General features: G+C 40.3%; 2 protein-coding genes across 2 annotated transcripts; both read left to right on the top strand.

The window, feature by feature from the left end:
• Positions 1 to 1,894: 1,894 nt before the first annotated feature.
• On the top strand, positions 1,895 to 3,760 carry LOC117622487 (probable acyl-activating enzyme 5, peroxisomal). Its single transcript, XM_034353164.1, has one exon. It carries the CDS (start codon positions 1,944 to 1,946, stop codon positions 3,603 to 3,605), a length of 1,662 nt encoding a protein of 553 aa, XP_034209055.1. The 5' UTR covers positions 1,895 to 1,943; the 3' UTR covers positions 3,606 to 3,760.
• Positions 3,761 to 15,154: 11,394 nt separating this feature from the next.
• LOC117622776 (probable acyl-activating enzyme 6) lies at positions 15,155 to 17,241 on the top strand. The gene has a single exon (XM_034353549.1). The coding sequence runs from the start codon at positions 15,230 to 15,232 to the stop codon at positions 16,913 to 16,915; it is 1,686 nt and encodes a 561-aa protein (XP_034209440.1). The 5' UTR covers positions 15,155 to 15,229; the 3' UTR covers positions 16,916 to 17,241.
• The last annotated feature ends 3,540 nt before the right edge of the window (positions 17,242 to 20,781 follow it).

The raw sequence follows: 20,781 nt of genomic DNA, 5'->3' as shown, positions 1-20,781 counted from the left end.
TAACTTATATACAATATAAATAGAAGAAAGAAAATCAAAGCAAAGCCACCATATTATCATTGTCAATCGAACCACAAGAAGAGTTTTAATTGTTTATAGACAAAATTTAGTCCTTAATTTCATAAATGTAGACTTTTAGAATAAATTTAAAATATAGCCAAAAAAACAAAAAAACTCATCAGAATAGAATTAGATGCCCTTAAAATTAAACCCAATAACACCTACACGCCAAAATCATTTAAGATCCTTTACTTTACATCATGGACGAGTAATGCATATGGTTATGGTATATCACTGGGTCAGGGCAGCATAGAATTCGGCCAATTGGGCTTAGTCACTTTTTTCGAGACGGATGAAGATTTCAAAATATCGGGCCAAGCACGCCTATGTGGCTAAGCCCTTTGGGCTAGGCGAAATACTATCATATTTTTACCCTCAACTAGTTGGATACTATACGCCCGGATTTTTTACCCTCAACTAGAACTATACTGTTTTTTTTTTTACAGCTAAATTAAAATTAGGGGTGATTGCAATTCGAAAACCGACCGAATGATTGCGGTATAGCCAAAATATGAATCACCACCGAACCGCATAATTGCGGTTACCGGGGATGACGGTTGTCATGAAGTGCGGTTGGATTTTGTGGTATAACAAATATGCGAAAAAAAACTGAGAACAAAGATGTGAAGTGTAAAAACCGGAGATCAAACAGAGGAGGGAGGGGAGAGAGAAGGAAAAGAGAGGGGAAGGATAAGAAAATAAGTGAAGGCTCGTATTTTTGTGTTTCTTTGGGCAGTGAAAGGATTCCCTTGGGAACTCCAACGGGTAAGTATTAAAAATACATTTTTGGATATAATAATTTTAAAAAATGAAGGTGGTTTTTTTGTTTTTTTGTCAACAAAAAAATGAAGGTGGTTGGTTTCGGTGAGAGACAGACAGATTGAGTGTTAGTTTGACATTGTTTATTTAGGGTAATAAGTGATTTTAAAAAAAAATTTGAGAAGCCCAACCCGTTTGGTAAGCTGTGAGAAAATCATTTATTGTTAAAAATTGCTATGAGAGAAAGCTATAAAGGAAAGCAGCTAATGAGGTGCTTTCATTTTCTGATTATGCATGAATCAGTTTTGCAGAGGCGCTGAGTTTAATGATTATGCGGTAATCATTTTATGATTATGCGTAAAATCAATACCAAGAACACTTTTAGCAAAAAATTTACCAAACACCAAACTGCTTTATCTCACAGATGATTTCTCTCACAACAAATCTGACAGCAATTATTTTCACAACACATCAATGCCAAACTGGCTCTGAGAGTGAGAGATATTGAGTTGAGATGGAAGAGAGGTTGAGGGAGGAGGAGAGGCTTAGGGATTCATGTAAGTGCCCGTTTGGCATTGCTTATTTAAGGTAATAAGTGATTTTTAAAAAAAAAATTAGGAAGACCAGCCTGTTTGGTAAACTATGAAAAAAATCACTTATTGTTAAAAATTGTTATGAGAGAAAGCTATAAAGAAAAGTAGCTAATGAGGTGCTTTCATTTTCTGATTATGCGGGAATTATTTTTTAATTATATGAGAATCGGTACCAACGACGCTTTTAACAAAAAATTTACTAAAAGCCAAACTGTTTTCTCTTACAACAAATTTTTTTCACAACAAATTTAATATGAATTATTTTTACAGTATAACAATGCCAAACTTTGCCGCCGTAAAAGTTGTTAGTTAAATATTTCCATATTTCATATTCTAATCTATCCTTTCTGATGGCATGGGCAAGTCCATATTTCATATTTCATATTTCTATATAGAGAAAGACAAGCTGGCAGCCGCGAAAGAGGATTGATATGACTACCCTTGCAAAATTTCAAAATTCCAAAATATTTTATTGTTGGCCTTATCTCTATATCTAACAAAACGCACTCTGATGACACTTAACTGAAAATAATGGAAGACCTGAAGCCCTCCCCTCCAAACTCATCTCCTCTTACTCCCCTCAGCTTTCTAGAAAGATCTGCCACCGTCTACGGTGACTGCCCCTCTCTTATTTACAACGATACCACCTACACATGGACGCAGACCCACCGTCGATGCCTCCGAGTCGCTTCCTCTATATCATCGCTCGGCATCGAGAGTCGCCACGTGGTGTCTGTTCTCTCTCCCAACACCCCCGCCATGTACGAGCTCCACTTCGCCGTCCCCATGTCCGGCGCTATCCTTAACACCATCAACCTTCGCCTCGACACCCGCACCATCTCCATACTCCTGCGCCACAGCGAATCAAAACTCGTCTTCGTCGACCACCAATCGCGATCCCTCGTCCTCGACGCCATCTCTCTCTTCCCGCCTGACACCCCGAAACCTCTCCTCGTCCTCATTGCCGACGATGCTGACGCACCCCAACGCACACCGCTTGATCGTTTCCTCTGCATGTACGAGGACATGATCGAGAGAGGCGATCAGGACTTCGAGTGGGTTCCGCCGACCAGCGAGTGGGACCCGATGACCCTCAACTACACATCGGGCACCACGTCGTCGCCGAAGGGCGTGGTTCACTGCCACAGAGGCGTCTTCATCATGGCCATCGATTCCCTGATCGATTGGGGCGTTCACAAACAGCCGGTCTACTTGTGGACCCTACCCATGTTCCACGCCAACGGCTGGAGCTACCCGTACGGGATCGCGGCCCTTGGCGGAACCAACATATGCCTCCGCAAATTCGACGCCCAAATCATCTACGCCGTGATTAAACGACACCGTGTAACTCACATGTGCGGCGCACCCGTGGTGCTCAACATGCTCACAAACGTCCCTCCCGGAACCGAAAAGCTCGAGAACCCTGTTCAGATCTTGACAGCTGGAGCTCCGCCACCAGCAGCGGTTCTGCTCCGGACCGAATCGATGGGGTTCGTGGTGAGCCACGGGTACGGGTTGACCGAAACGGCGGGGCTAGTGGTGTCGTGCGCGTGGAAGGGGAAGTGGAATTTGTTGCCTGCGAGTGAAAGAGCGAGGCTAAAGGCGAGGCAAGGAGTGAGAACGGTTGGGCTGACTCGAATGGACGTGGTGGATCCGAACTCGGGGCGGAGTGTGAAACGCGACGGTTTGTCGCTTGGGGAGGTCGTTTTGAAAGGAGGGTCTGTGATGCTGGGGTATTTGAAGGACCAATCGGGGACGGTCAAGTGTATGAAAGGCGGATGGTTTTACACCGGTGACGTGGGGGTGATGCACGCCGATGGCTATTTGGAAATTAAGGACAGATCAAAGGACGTAATTATAAGCGGGGGCGAGAATCTGAGCAGCGTGGAGGTTGAGTCGGTGCTGTATACGCACCCGGCGGTGAACGAAGCTGCGGTGGTGGCGAAGCCTGACGAGTTTTGGGGGGAGACGCCGTGCGCGTTTGTGAGCATGAAGAGTGACGTAAGCCCTAAGCCGACGGAGAAGGAGATGATGGAGTATTGTAGGGGGAGGCTGCCGCACTACATGGTGCCCAAAACGGTGGTGTTTAAGGAGGAGCTGCCGAAGACGTCGACTGGGAAGATTCAGAAGTTTGTGCTCAGAGAGATTGCCAAGGAGATTGGGTCGTCCAGCAGCAGGGTGAGCAGGATGTAATTAGTCAATTAATTTAATTAATTAAAGGAACGATAATGATTTGATTATGATGGGGGAGATTTTGCTTAGGTACGACAAGGTGATACATATCGTTTCATGTACGTGTAATTTTCTGTGAATTTTCAAATTCACGTATGATTTAATATTCCTCATTTTCCGGTTGTGTACGAAACCTTGATCACGACGAGGCTTGATGGAGAAAGAAAATGAAATATAAGAACGCTGTAAAAGTTGAATGTCGGTTTACTGCAGCAAGGAAGGTGGTCCATGAAACAGAAAATTGCAAAATTACTTCAACAGGGTATTAAATGAATTTAATTGTCGATAAAAAAATCAATAATGCTATTGGACACACAAAACAAAATTGACCATATTAGTTTACCAAATTTTTGAAGATCTCCATTAGCTTACTTGTTTGAAGATCTCCATTTACTCTTGAATTCCTAAAATCACTTAGAACCTACGAGAGCAACATGAAAATATTTTACCATAACTGACCCAACAACCAACTCAGCCATACTAACCGCGTGCCACACTTTGATAGGCTATCACCTTAACGTATTGCCATGAAGTAATGCCAATAAGTCTCACTCGAAATGTTGTAGCAAGTGAGGACTCTACGCATCTCACATATTTAAAGTTGATTGAATTTTAGGCATCAACATTGTCCCCAAAATGTCATTCTTGTTATCCCAACTAGTGAAAGGAAGTGAGTCAATAATTTAGGCTATCACCTTAACGTATGGCTACGAAGAAATGCCAAGAAGTTGAGGACTCTCCATCACCTATAAAACGAAGACTAATTACATACTTTGATGAGGACTCTTTTTGTCCCCTTTTCTTTGGACCAGCCCACTTATATGTCAAAGGCACATGCATCTCACATATTTAAAGTTGATCGAATTTTAGGCATCATCATCCTTAAAAATGACATTCTTGTTAGTGGAAGGAAGCAGTCAATAATTTAGTAGGGCCCAAATCAGATAAGTCATTCTATAGTAAGGGCTTTATTTATGGCCCTTAGGTGATGTCTTATATTTTAACTGTTGGATCAGGCTAACTAATTTGATCCAACGACTGACTAATTTGATCCAACGATTAAGAGATAAGACCTTATATAAGAGCCATATATAAGGCCCTGTTTGTATCCAGTTTTGGTAAATAGACCAAAAATGGTCTAACGGGTCAAAAAGAATATTTTAAAGGAAAAAGCAGGCCCATTAACACTTGTCTTTTCTTAAAGAGTCATCTTTTTCCTAACGGGCTTTTTTTTGGTATAAATCAATAAGAATGCCCAAATTGTAAAGGATGAGATCCTTATCTAGCACTAAAGGTTAAAATCGGCAAACGTGTTTTCTAGGCCCACGTGGGAGGCTGAAGTGGATTATCACCATTAATGACGACTTGACCTGACAGAACCCGACCCAATTTTCGCTTTGGAATTCGAGCCAAGTCCGGTGCGTGTCCGACACCTGGCGAATGTCGGGCACAAAAGACCTTTTTACCCTTCTTGCTTCAAATTTTCTTTAAAATTCCCTTAGACTTCTGCCGAAATTTCGGCAGAGTCTCCCCTGTATTTTGACCAATCCCAAAATTTTTCACCTGTTAAACAATCAGTAAAACCATCCCAACAGCCAGAACTTCTCAAGAAACAGATCTCAGCTCCATTTTTCCACTAATACTAGATATCAGAGCATACTTTAAAGTTTTCAAGGTTTCAAGGATCTTCTACAAACTCTACCTTGGTGCGGAAGCTATAATTGGCCGGTGGTGGATCCCGCGTGCTTCTACGGCCTGGGGGTGAAAACAGTTTGAAGATGTGAGTGGACCAAACATAAGAGTTCTTGAAAACAGTTTAACAATCATAATAACCCCCACTATAAAAATCGTTAAATAAGCTGAATACGTACTCTTCATTTAAAGCATACTAAACTCAAAGTATTCTATGTAAATCATATTCAAGCTCGATAAATTTTATTCAAAAGCACTGAAATCAAAGCTTGTATAAAACACTGAACCCAAACTTGTCTAAAAGTACTGTACTCAAACCTTGTATAACTGAACAAAACTATATAAATGTATCAATGCCTAAAAAATCAGAGAAGCTAGTATAAAATAGCTGAAAGTCATAACTGTATAAAAGAGCTTAAAATTCTTTAAAATTACCACCTAATTGTACCCCTGTCTTATCCGTCAATTCCCTGGCAGGTCTCGGGCGTCACGCAGGCTACCCGAGCCGCAAACTGGCGAAATCAGGGGACTATGATCAGCCTGTCCGCCGGCAGATTCCTCGATGACACCAAGTCAACTCGAGTCGCTCTGGCAGGATGCAGGGGACCGTAGTCAGCCTGATCCGCAATCCTGGCAGGTCTCGGGGACACAGAGTCAGCCGAGCCGCAATCCTGGCAGGTCTCGGGACACCAAGTCTGCCGAGCCGCAAATCCTGGCACTCACGGTCCGAGCGTCCCCGAAACTCGTGAGGCAAAGTCAAGTGCACTGACATAAACTGAAATCGGACTGGATGTCCGTAGACATCGGCCCAACTCTGGGTAATCACCAAAAATTAATGGGTACGAGGTGGTTTTAAAATAAAATCCTTTAGAAAAATCTGAATAACAACTGAAATCTCAAGTTGTGCTGCTATTTCTTCTGTCATAAGCCTCAAAATCTGTATTCTATAACTCTTAAGCATGTAAAAGTAAGCAGCACACAACTTATAGAACTATTTCTGTATTAATCATGCTCGGAAACACAATAAAGCTTACTCAAGATCAAATAAGGAATTTAGTCAAATAAACTCGTTTATAAAAACTCTTTTATATAAAATCAATATAAAATCACTTATAAAATCTTATTTATGGAAAACCTCTATATAACTCATTTATATAAAATAATTCATGAAAGAAAGTCCACTCACAGATGGTCCAAGCTACTTTGACCCTTCGAAGGTCTCTTTTGCAATCCTTTTGGGCTCCTGATGCCTGATTACCCATAAAGATTAAATTAATAGACTGCTGACTAAAAAGAATTTCAACTAAATCCCCTGCCCCCGGCTCCTAGAAATACGTGCATCTTCTTCCAAGTTACTCGTATGCCCTCGTTAGCCCTTTCAGACACTTGGACGAGTTTTGGGAAGGTCCGATGCTCAACTAAGTGATAAACTGCCTGATCGGCCGACCCGGGACCCCATGGGTCCACGACCTTCGATGGCCAATCTGGGCTTCCCTGAAGGTTCCTTACAGAGAGGGAACCGTGTTCTGCAAATTGGGTCCGAAATGGACGGTCGGATTAGCTAAAATTGCGTTATCGCTTAAAATCCAAACCATAGCCCCAGGGTTCGCGATTCCGGAGTATCCGGGACTCTGATTCGTAATCCGTCGAATCCTACACGATCATGACATCGTGTAGACCGACATATCTGAAATTCAGCGCGATCCGAATATTTAACGACACTGCACCCACGGATCGCGCGATATGGAAAATTCGTTCGGGGCTCAAACGGACTCCGAATCGAGATCCGCGAAATCCCACACGCTCGTGACGACACGAGGGTCACAAAACTGGACAGAATTACATCACTACACTCGCCCACGCGCTCCAGCACGCGCAGGCAGCTTTGGGTGTCCAAAGCGATACAGGGTGGCCGAAAAAATCTCGGAACCAAGACTCCAAACTCCTACCCTGGGTAAAACACCCCATTTCGAGTCACTTTTGTTCTTGGACAACCCCCAAAAAGTGACCAGAAATAGTAGTTTCGAGCGGCCGAAGTTCCGGCCAAACTTCAAGTCGAAAATCGAACCCCTTAGAGCTAAATTCCATCGAGACCCACATACCCCTCAGCTAGAACATGAAAAATAGTTTAGAAACCACACCTTAATCGATCGATTTGGTGGAGAAACGAAGGAGAATGTTGAGCTGGAAGTTCGGGTGGCTTCGAAGGAACCTCCGTCGGAAATCATGGTTTTCCTGCCAACTCAGGGCGGCCCAAGGGTGGAGATTGGTTTGAAAAGGTAGGGGACTCGATGGCGGTTCCAACGCCACCGGTCCCGTGGCCATTGGTGCTCAGAGGCGGCGCCAGAAGCCTCTGGAAGGCGGCGGCCCGTTTCGCGCAGAGAGAGAAAGAGCTGCTGGGTTTATATAGATGCAACTTCAAAATATTTACGGTTATGCCACTGAGACTCTTTTGACCATAACTCTTTCGTTACAACTCCGATTCGGGCCCACTCCGTGTCTACGGACTCATTTCGCCGTGCTCTACGTAATGGCGCAAGCGGAATTCCCAAATTCTTTCTCGATTAAAAAGTCAACTTTTTCCCTATTAAATAATGCGAGGGTAAAATTGTTTTTTTGCTAAAAGATATTTTCCTTACTTTTTTAGATATTTTCTTTCTTTATAAATATTTTGTTTTGGGTTATTACATGACCTCCTTCTCTCCCAACAAGAAAACAAGCTGTATAGAAGCCACCAAAACCAGAGTAGGATCAAATTGTCAGCCAGGTCTTCAAGTACGAAGGAGTCAAATCAAGAGAACTTCATAAAGAAAACCAACGATTCCTGACAGAAGCCCTCCATCATTCCCTCTATAAACTGGTTAAGACCAACAAACCAACAGCTGACCTTGAACCGCAAGCCAAAGGCCTTTTCGCAGTTTCCATCATTACGAGCTCCTTCCATCTCTATTAATAAAGAGGCTCTACTTCAAAAGAAGAGGACTCTTTCTCCAAAATCACACTCAAGCGTCTTGAAAAACACTTGACAACTCTCAAAGATAACAATCTGCCTACTTTCTTTAGATAACCAGTCGACAACGCCTGTGTTTATCTCTCGTTGTTCTGCCATATTCATGATCTGATTTTCTTTTAAAAGTAATCTGTTTCAATTCATGTAATCACTTAACTGGATTGAGAAATCTCCAGTCTCTCATTCCTTGCTTTGTAATTTGAATTTAAGAATGATTGATGGGTTTAATTGAAGAAGGTTCTGTTATTCAGTCTTGTTTACACTTAGATCAGGTATAAGTTGCAGAAAATTGTCTTAAATAAATTCATCTAATTGCCTAAAACGAATTATAGATGATTTTAACATGTAAAATTAAATTCCCGCCTTCGTTCCTTTATAAAAGTCCAAAGAAACAACGTTCGGGCCCTAAAGGGAACTGGGGCCCGAATAAAATAGTAATGAGAGGAGGGATAGGAAGTTGAGTTGGGCCTAAATTATACCACTGGGCCCGAGTTAACTATTAATCCAGCCTGAGGACGATATAGATATTGAAACTGGTTGATAAAACCCAGATATGGTCTTACTAACTACGATCTTGGTCTCTCTCTCTCTCTCTCTCTCTCTCTCTCTCTCTTACCTGTTCAGGTACTGTTCATACTTGCCAGGTTGACACTCGCAGCAGAAAAAATATTGAAGTTGACAGGACCCGACCCAAATTCCCCTTTGGAATCCGAGCCGAACCCTGTTCGTGATCGACACCTGGCAGGTGCCGAGCACAAATAACCTGGTTGCCCTTCTGGTTACAAACTTAATTTCAAAATAGCCTTGACTTCTAGCGAAAATTCGGCAGAGTCTCCCATGTAATTTGTTCAATCCCAAAATTTCACCTGCCAAAACGAGCATAAATACAACCCAACTTCCAGCATGCGTAAATACATGTACAATCAAAAATAAAGTTCGAGCCCAGGGGCATTATCAGAGCATCTATACCAGTTAATTTACAAGAAGAACATTTGGAGGGTCAAGGACCCTACACTAAGCTGAAGAGATGCAGGAAGCGGAAACTGCCCTGTGGTGGCTTTCAGATGCACGTCTACAACCTGGGGGCGCAAAACATTTAAAATGTGAGTGGACCCAAAAACAAAGTTTTAAGAAAAAATAGCATAAGAACATACTAACTCCACTCAAAAAACAGTTATACAAAACTAATTCATTCTTTTAATCATATACATACTGAAATCAATGCACTCAATATATAAATATATGTCAAGCATACTCATATCATTTTTAAACTCTTAAAAGCACTGAAAATAGTTTAAACTACCACCTAGGTGTACCCCTTAAATTCTGTCAATTCCTGATAACCCGTCAATTCCCCTGGCAGGTCTCGGTGACACAAAGTCAACCCGAGCCGCAAACTAGCAGGATTCAGGGGACCGTAGTCAACTTGATCCGCATTCCTGGCTCCCACGGTCTGGGCATTCCCAAAACTCGTGAGGCAGATGTCAAGCGCGCTGACAAAACTGAAGGCAAACTGGATGTCCGTGGACATCGTCATATCCGAAGGCAACATATACCGAAGGCAACTGTTTCTATAACTGGGTACCTAAGGTGGCTTAAGAAAATATAAAATTTTTGAAAGGTCTGATGAATAACTGAATTTTTGTTAAATCTAGAACTCTGATGCCATTTTATCTGATATATATCTCAATCTTTACTCTACACATCTTTTTAGCATTTTCAACTAGGCAGCATATAAATAAAGATATTTAACTTCAACACATCATGCTAGAAAAACCATAATCAATAAAACTTATTCAAGATCAAATAATGAAATTCATTTGCATAAAATCATTTATAAAAGAAAAGTCCACTCACAACTGGTCCGAGCTCGCTGGACCTTTTAAAGGTCCTTCCTGCGGGTCAACTGGTGCCCGGGTGCTGATTCAATTATCATAATAATATATATTAATAAAACTGCTCGATATAAATATTTAAATAAAATCCTGACCCCTGACTCCTAGAAGTGCGTGCATCCAATTAAAGTTACTCATATGCCCACATTAATGTTTCGTTAAACCTAGGACACAAGTCCCAAGAGTTTGGTCTCAAACGGACGGTTGGTTTGGTCACAAACGCACGAACAACGGTTCGAACCCATTTAACCCGGAAATCACACCAGATGCGAAATCTGTTCAGGGTTCATACGTTATCCAAATTAAGATCCGCGAATTCCTACATGCTCGTGACGACACGAGGATCATTTTATGGCTGAGTATGGTCCCCACCAAACTGCCCCACGCGCCGCCACACGCGCCAGCAGCGTGTGGGTGGCTTGAGAAATTCATGGCGGCCGGAAAAACTCCAAACCGCAGGCCCAAACTCCTAACTTAGATAAAACACCCATTTTGGAACCACTTTTGTTCTTGGACCTACCTCAAAAAGTGGCCGAAAGTGGCCGAAATCACACTTTCAAAACCGACTGAAACCTAGATTGGAAAATCGAACGATGTACGCTTGGAATTTCTGGAATCCTACCCAACCAACAGCTAGAGCATGGAAAATAGCTAGAAAACCATACCTCACTCGTCCGATTTGGTGGCCGGATGAAGGAGAACGAAAGCTTGGAAGTTCTATCAACTCCGGCGTGATTCCAAGCTTTTTCCAGCGAAAAATAGCTGTTCCAAGGGCAGGGACCAGTCGGGAAAGGAAGAGGAAGCGGCGGTGGTTCGATTGGGTCCGGTCCCGTTGATTGGAGTGGAGTGTGGCGGTGGTTATGGAGGTTTGAAGGTGACGGGTTAGAAAAAAAAAAAACAGGGGAGGGGGGGCTGTGGTCTGAGGAAGAAGAGTGAGGGAAGAGAGAGAGAGAGTCAGATTTTTTTTTTAAAAATCCTGATTTCAAAAATTACCACTTTGCTCTTCTAAGTATTTTGACCGTATTTTCTTCGTTATAACTCCGATTCGAGTCCACGGACTCGTTTCGTCGCGCTCTACACAAAGATACAAGTAGAATAGTCAAATTTTTTCTCGGTCAAAAAGTCAACTTTTCCTTTACTAGAATATTCTAAGGGCAAAAGTGCCCTTTTCTCTTAATAGTTTAATAGTTAAATATTAATTAAGGTTTGGGTTATTACAGAAGTCCTCTTAACTGAGGCGTAGAAAAGAATCAATCTAGGTCAGTACCCCCCTTGGAGCACAATGGTTTGAGAAGAGGTCCAAAAAGAGACGCTCAAACTTCATCAGGATTAATCATTCATAACCATCCACACCAGATCTATTGGGCTGGTCATATACCCAATAGTGGCACGCCTACGCAACACCATGAATCAGAGTCACGAAGAGTTGAGATACAGGGCCTCAATCAAGCCCGCTCGCTTTTGGCAAACTGATTCAACTTTCAATTTTATTCAGAAATTGAAGAAGTCCTCTCTGCGAGCCAAGAGACGCATCCAATCGAGGCATTGGTGTTGCTCAAGCAAGCCTCTCCGCTCCTATGAGCAAAGCCGAACCCCGTAGGCGGCCAAAAGGAGCGGTGGACAAAGAAAAGGACAAACAGGCCCTCACTATAGAATTCTTGATATATCTCTCGAACTCTGAGCCTAGAAACCCTACTTGGGTCCTACAAATTGTAGCCCATCTCGTACTCAATGTTTGTTGATCGGGTTGTTCTACTTCAGGAGATTAAGAAAGATTGACATTAATTTGTGCATTTACCTGACACAACTTTATGTAATTAATTTTTTTAAAAGTAAAATAAGATATTTTTTAAGAAAATATATTAAACAGAACAAACACATATCTCAAACAATTCATGCGTATTCTAATTAAATGTCCTCCCTTCCATGTGTAACGTACTGGCTGGCTTGACATGTCTTTGTTTTTGGTGCAAATTTGCTTCACATGAGTCTTTGAGTAATGCACGCCATGTGTTCGTTAAATTGTTTGTATAGCTAGGCTTACCTTTGGGCTGACAATATTGCTTGCTCGTTTGTCCAAAATGAAGTTTCGGAAGATGTCTGTGTCCAATGTGTTTCATGTGTTTCATGGTACAACTTATTACCTCCGTGCTTGAAGTGTCTCTTTTTAACGAGGTTCATGATAACATGATATGTTTGGTCCAAGTTTGCGTTTATTAATTGCCTTTTAGGCTGCCTTTTCATGAAGTACATTTTTTTATTTTTATTTTTGGTTACAATGAAAGCCCATCTTAATACAACACCGGATATAAATTACAATAGGACAAAATCTTTTTCTTTATAATAGTAAATAATGGAGTTTACGTTTAAATGTTGAGAAGAGCTTCAAGGAGGGAAAAATGATCGAACTAAGAAAGGTGATAAAAATAAAAAAAATAAAAAAAATAAAAAAAAGGTGGGAGAAGCATGGCTAGTGGTGCAAAAAAAATTTCTTCTAACGGGGATAATATTATTTTGCTATTTTTGACCAATAACATAAAGACATGTGAAAAAATAATCCTACATGTCATTACGTTATTGGCTGAGAATAACAAAAAGTGTTATATCCATTGCATGGCAGTATTTCTCTCTTGTGGTGGAACCAAGAATTTATGTGTTGGGGGGCCAACATATAAACCAAACAAGACATTAAAAAATTTCAAATTTTCAACCTTAACAATGTTTGGAAAAATAAAAAATAGAAAATAATTGTTTATTCAATTAGTATTAAAATAACACTCTTCAATATATCATATCTCGAAAACCATCTATGATTGAGTCAATGCTAAAATTTTATGCAATTTTCCTTTCGATGTACATAATCAAAGAGTCTGTGAGAAATTTTCACTCATATAAACATATACAAATGTATTATCATAAAAAATAAATAAACAAAGAATAAAAACTATGACTATGTAAAGTTATCTAACTTGGAATTAAAAAATTTGAAGCAGGATGTTGGAGAGCAAACAACCAAATTCAATTATTTCCTTTTGATGTGTGCGACTGCTTCAAACGAAGTTCATGTTGCTTCATATAGGAATAAAAATTAAAATTCCAATCTTTTTTTATTTGGATAAAAGTCTACTTCTTATTTTTTAAAATTTTATTTGATTGGATGTTTTTATTTTTTATCAATATATTGGTGGGCTCTAAATTCACTTTTAGTCTTTCTATTTTGTGAAGAAATCACCTAGTCTTTTACTTGTAAAGAGAAATGCATCTTTCTTTATTGTGAGGGAGCCACAAACAATAATTATTATGTATACTTCCTACACTAATAGAAAGCAAAGACCAAATATTAAATTGTGACAAAATTTTGGAGGACCCAGACCCCTTCAGGCCTTAACAAGCCTCCGCCCCTGTTTCTCTCTTTTCTGTCTCCTTTGTCTTTTTTGGGTCTCGCTTTCTCTCATATAAACAGTGTGGCAAACAAAATATATCATTTAAACAGAATTCAATAGTTCATGGAGGAACGATTGCTTAGAGAAGAGTAAAGAGGTAAAAAAGATATCCACCTCCTAATGATACTTGTGAGTCTTTAACAAAGTATATTACAATGACAATGGATCCTAAAATCATACAGCTTAAATTTTAACTTGAACAAAATGGCACTAGGGAAATTACAAAACTAAATACATGGATGATCATATAAATGTCTAAAATTAACTAAATTATCTTCCATTATGTTGACTTCACTAAAAATATGTCAAACGGAAAAATAAGACATTTGCTCCAACATATACAAAAACTCATGACCGATAGATCGAATATCACATGGCGTTGGGGTATTCTTATTAACAATATGTAATTTAACCTTGAAGTCTTCTTTTTCTAATATACATTTCAAAGACGAACACACTATCTTAACCAATTCACCTAATCTACATCTACATAAATAATTATTTGGCTAGAAAATTGCAAACATGTGTTATTTCTTGTCAAAATATGAAATTACAACACTCTTGAGTCTTGATGAATCTTCTTGCTTTTTTTTTTTTTTTTTTTTTTAAAAACCCCCAAACAACAACCATGCCTTTGTTCCGTTTTGATTTTCCCTTTTTTGCGTTTAACGAACATTTTTTTGTTTTTAGTTTTCACGTGTTTTGGTCCCCAGTGGTCCATTTTTCCCACCCTCATTTATTTTCTTAAAATATTCACAAGCCGGCCTCACGTACTAGCTTGACCCTTGACCCTACCTCCACTAAATGAAAGACCGTACGAACTCCTAATAAAGTCTGAATCTTAATAGGAGCTCTAGCTTTTGTTTTTGTACTTTTTCCCTTCTCTTTGTGCTAAGTGTCATTTTCCTTATACTTAAATGCATCACACAATTTAGTTTTTGTTTTTCAAATTTACCCTTTTAAAATGTATTGGCTTTTATATTTCCTTCAATTTATTCAAATTTTGATATAACTTCTTTAGCACATTGTTAAAAAATAAATAATAATAAAAAACATAAGAAAAACGTCATATTTAAAAAAATAATAAAAATAAAGTTTGTTTCATGACATTGTTATCATCTTTATTTTGTTACGCGTTCTCTTTGGAAAAATTAAAATTTTAAAAAAACTTCAGTTTTTATTTTTTTATTTAATTTTTAACAAGGTGATATTAAAGTTATAAAAAAAATAGATTGTTATTAAAAAACATAAATACATTTAATAAGGGTAAACTTGGAAAATAAAAACTAATTTGTGTGATGCATTAATGACATTAATACTATTTTGAGTGTAAAAAAAGTGACACTTATCATAATAAGAGAATGTCTATAAAAAAAAGTCAGACAGAAGGTTGGTAGCTCCCAATCCTGATAAAGCCTCAGCTTTTTGTGTACTTAAAACCAATGCAAACCTCCCTCTCCTTCCACCACTCTCACCACCTCTTCATCCTCTCTCTCTCTCTCTCTCTCTCTCTCTCTCTCTCGCCATTTCAAACACCTCCCAAAAATGGACCAGTTGAAGCCAAGCCCTGCAAATCTCTGCCCTCTCACTCCCCTCACTCTCCTCGAAAGAGCAGCGGTTGTCAACGGCAACTGCCCATCCATCATCTACACCGCCACCACCACTACCACCACCTACACTTGGGCCCAAACCCACCGTCGATGCCTCCAGCTGGCCTCCTCCATCTCCTCCCTCGTCAAGCGCTCCCAGGTGGTCTCTGTGGTGGCCCCCAACACCCCAGCCATGTACGAGCTTCACTTTGCGGTCCCCATGTCCGGGGCCATCCTCAACAACATCAACACCCGCCTCGACGCCCACACCATCTCCATCATCCTGCGCCACAGCGAATCAAAGCTCATCTTCGTCGACCACCTCTCCGTCTCTCTCACCCTCCAAGCACTCTCTCTCTTCCCGCCTCACCTCCCAAAACCACTTCTCATCCTCATCACCGATGATGAGCACCGCTCAACACCGATCCCAGCCGTTGATAATAAGTACTTCCTTGACACTTACGAGAATCTAGTGAGGAAAGGGAATCCGTCGTTCGAGTGGGTCCGGCCGGCTAGCGAGTGGGCCCCGATGGTTTTAAACTACACCTCCGGAACGACTTCGTCTCCGAAAGGCGTCGTGCACAGCCACAGAGGCTTGTACATCGTCACCTTGGTTTCCATCATAGACTGGTCCGTACCCAAACACTGCGTGTACCTGTGGACTTTGCCGATGTTCCACTCAAACGGGTGGGGGTACCCGTGGGCCATGGCCGCAGTGGGTGGAACCAACATTTGCCTCCGCAAGTTCGACGCTCCCAAAATCTACAGCTCAATCCGAGCCCACAACGTCACTCACATGTGCGCCGCGCCGGTCGTGCTCAACATGCTCGTCAACCACCCGATATCCGACCCGCTCCCGCACCCGGTTCACATCCTCACTGGTGGAGCCCCGCCGCCGTCAAGCGTCCTGCTTCGGGCCGAGTCAATCGGGTTCTTGGTTTGCCACGGTTACGGGTTGACGGAAACGGGTGGGGTTGTCGTGTCATGTGCTTGGAAGCCGGAGTGGAATAAATACCCGATGACGGAAAAAGCAAAGCTGAAAGCGAGACAAGGGGTGAGGACGATTGGGATGACGGAGGTGGACGTGGTGGATCCGGATTCGGGTTCGCCAGTGAAGCGAGACGGGTCGGAGATTGGGGAGATAGTGTTCAAAGGCGGGTGCGTGATGCTGGGGTATTTCAAAGACCCGGAGAATACAGCAAAATGTTTGAAGAAAAACGGGTGGTTTTTTACGGGTGACGTGGGCGTGATGCATCCCGATGGCTATTTGGAAATTAAGGACAGATCCAAGGACGTTATTATAACCGGGGGCGAGAATCTGAGCAGCGTGGAGGTTGAGTCCGTGCTCTACGCGAATCCGGCTGTGAACGAAGCGGCGGTGGTGGCGAAGCCCGACGAGTTCTGGGGGGAGACGCCGTGCGCGTTTGTGAGCTTGAAAAGTGACGTGAGCCCTAAGCCGACGGAGAAGGAGATCATGGAGTATTGCAGGGAAAATCTGCCGCACTACATGGTGCCCAAAACGGTGGTGTTTAAGGACGAGCTCCCGAAGACTTCGACTGGGAAGATTCAGAAGTTTGTGCTCAGAGAGATTGCCAAGGCGATTCGGTCGTCGTCGTCGTTGAGGACGACAAGTCGTATGTGAGAGAGAGAGAGAGAGAGAGAGAGAGAGAGAGAGAAAGAGACAAAAAAGTGGCAGAATAAACAGTGAAGAGTGACGTGGATTTGAGTCGGGTCGGGCGAGTTCAGTGTTTGTTTATAAGGTTGACTAATTACGATTATTAACGTGATAATTATGCTTAACGAGATTCTCAGATTCCCGCGTCAATATTTGTGCAGGGCGGGCAAAGTATTCATTGGAAGAGAACTGCATTAATCATATGCTTTTGATACATATTTTTCTATTTGGAAGTTGTGTAAGATAAAATAATTAACATTATTGTTAAATCCATCTCATTATTTACGTGGACTTGATTTGATTTTGTAATTTATCCTTTGTGATGTATCTTGCAAATAAACCTATGTTACAAATTCATTGATCCAAAGATTCTTGGGAGACGAAAGCCTCACTCTACGACACCAACTAATATCAACCAAAAGAAGATAGTTGATTCGATTCTCTTTTATTTTTTATTATATTATCTTTCTTCGTATTCTCGTTACTTATTAGTAAACATGTCATTACTATAATTGATTTGCGGAACAGGTCTATCTCATGGAAGAGTTTCTCAAAAGTTCGGAATAATGTGAGCAATTATTTATAATACGTGGTGGTAGGGTGGGTCAAGAACTATGGATATAATTTCTTCTTTGCATAAATCATACACTTTCTTTTGCGCGCATTAACAACAATTATGCGTACTTTTTCTGGATATATTAGATATGGCAAACAAGCCATGTTTGTTCAAGGTGGAGTTGATTACAAAGAAGAGGACATTTTTCAGCACTAGCATCGCAATCGCGTGCTGCATGCGAAGAAGAGCCATTTCGGACCAATTCGGTGGATAACGGGGACACGTGAACATGTCATGTCTTGTTCTGGAAAAATGGACTACTCCTCCAACCTTACAAGGCCTCTGGATTAGGCTAGTCTGCATGCTTATAGTTCTGTGAAGCTATTACAATCATTGATTAATAATTATGATATCATCGTAATTGTGGATGACTTACGTTAGCAAAATTCTTAAATACTCTTAACGAGACATTTTTAATTTGTGACCTTGGTTCAACATACAACTAAAATATCCGAAAACTTGAGGCTCTAGAAGCTTCAAAACGCAGTTGTTTTTGCTTTTTGGTCATCATGCGTCCAAAGACACTAACTCAAAACATTTCTTAAATTTAATCATATTATTATCTCTCCTTTAATAATTGTAGTGTCATTTAAAATGTTAGGCTGAAAAGATTTGCATTTCACGTGTTCATATACTCGTTGAGATCCACAATGAATTATTATTATCATTACTATTAGACATGTGCATTATCAGCATGTTCAAAAAATGAACTAAAGTAGATTAGAATAATGTATCTAATAATTAGGGTGATTTCTTGTGGATCACTTAACGTGATTTATTTGGTTTTGTTTTAAAAAGTCTTGTTATTAATAATTACGATTCGTTTGAGAGTGATACTAGATATGTCATAATTACTTTCGGAGAGAAGCACCTTCCATGTAGTTCTCCATAAAATCACTTAAAACCACTACAGAGATTATATATGGAGAGGTAATTCTCCACAGAAGTCCTTTTTGGTCTATACAAAATCACTCTCACACGAGCCTTTTGTTTACACCATAATGAACCGAGCAGACCCAGCATCAAAACGACTAGCACCAAGGCAGCCACGCCTTCTCCCCTGCCAAAGGAAGACACACTTCCGAGGTGCCAGACACCTGCCGAAGCTCCCAACTGCCAAACCTAATCTCCAGGACATGTGTCGCCACCACAACGACTTGCACAAAGTCCTATATTGGAACTTTGTGCAAAGCTCCTACTTTCACCTCCCTATAAATAGGGAACAGTACCCAAGTAAAAAGGGTAACTATTCTCCCAGTTTTACTGTTACTCTGCCAGAATTACTACTTGTAACTGACTTAGGCATCGGAGAGCCTTCGGCCGGCACCCCACCGGTGTCCGAAGCTTAACGATTGCTTCTCCCACTTTATCTTCTGCAGGTCTCCCACCAACCTATTTCACCAAGGGCCTCAGCCCTCTTCCCTGCTGAAGACCCTGCACATCTCATCACTAAGTTGAACTCAATATTGGCCGGGCCATTTTGAGCATCAACACCTTTAATAGTCAATTACCCAGCCACACAACCCTAATAATACATTCCTTAATCTACTCTTCCTACATAATACTGTTCCACATATCTCATAAAATTATAAATTATGACAAAATAAAGAGTGTCATCATCTCCTTCTTCAAGTGCATAGACTGGTCCATGACAGCATATATATTGTCTTCAAGAGCAGCAACTCACATGTTTTATAGAGCACAGGTTGTCTTGAAGCAATTAATAAGTGCCCAGTTGTTCATCAAATAAGCTAAGACACATTCACGTGCATGGATAATAATTCATTATATTAACCAAAACAATAACATGCATCAGTTACACGACCGACAACTTCGATATTAAGTGATCACTTCCAAAACTACCAGCCGGGATCTCCAGACGAACTTATTACTTCCACATTTGTTTTCTTCTATAATCCATACCCTACACAATTAACTCTTTTTTATCTGTTATTGCTGCTCTAAATAAGTCATCTTGTGACCTTTCCTTCTTCTTTAGAGATGCTTTCAATTTTTTTGTTGTTGAAAAAACTGAGGATAATCAAGGTGCAATTATGTGACATGACTCTCAATTCTACCTCTCCTCTCTTTAGGCTTGTAACAAGATCGAATTCGGTTGAGATTAGCCTTAATCCAAGTCCAAATCCATTTATAATCAGATTCAGAGTCAACTGATCAATCCACATCGGATTTGAAATAAAAATTATTATTCATATAATATATATAAAAGAAAGTCATTATCAATCAAATTACTCTTAACAAGTCAAATTAATATTCATGTAATTAACAATAGGCTTGTTGACTTTCTAGAATACCAAAATTTTTAGACTTGTTGACACACACTCTATTGACATTGACCGGTGGTAGCCATAGTCTAAAATATCGACGAAATATTGAGGATATTATCATTTTTTCGAGTCACGGATATTTCGAAACGTATTCATACACATATCGTATAAATATCGATAATATCATAAAATATCTATATCAATAATTTCGCTCACACTTTAGCAATATTTTGTCAAAATATCGCTATAATATCAAAAATATTGATGCAATGAAAAAAAAAAAAAAAAAACACAAAGCACACACCCAAAGGGGATCCGAATTCCTGCCATTTCACTCCTCCAACGCCTTAACCACCATATTACTTGTGTTTTTGTGATAATATGCAAATGAGAACTTTATGTGGTAATAAGTCACTCATATATGTAATGTATAAAGTGTAAAATATTATAGTAAATCATCATATATAAATTATTATGGTGTATTTAATATTCTTTCATCAATTACTACATATTTTCTACACTTACAATGTTTGTCGGCTCGCTATATAATCAACTTAAATTAGTTAAACACATCATGCAATGCATTAACTTCCAATTTTTTGTGATAAACTAATAGATAATTGACTAAATAAACATCTTCCAAAGTTTCAATAAAAAAATTCCAAATTTTTCTTATAATTTCCGTGATTTTTATTCAATTTTTATAGATATTGATAATATCCCGATATTTCCATCAAAATTTCATTGTTTTTGAACTACCAATATGTCCGATACCATCAATATGTTAGACCTCGATAGTAGCCCCTGTTAATAGCATGGGTAGAACTTGCCCTAAAAACCGGCTCATCAAGGAAGGATGCTCAGGGGCTCTTAAACCAATCTAAGATGCTTATTTTTCCAATGTGGGACCTTGAGTCATAAGTAACACA

This window comes from Prunus dulcis, chromosome 3, assembly GCF_902201215.1.
Source record: "Prunus dulcis chromosome 3, ALMONDv2, whole genome shotgun sequence".
Lineage (NCBI taxonomy): Eukaryota > Viridiplantae > Streptophyta > Magnoliopsida > Rosales > Rosaceae > Prunus > Prunus dulcis.
The sequence above is the reverse complement of the archived record's forward strand: the minus strand, read 5'-3'. Positions and strand labels throughout refer to the sequence as shown.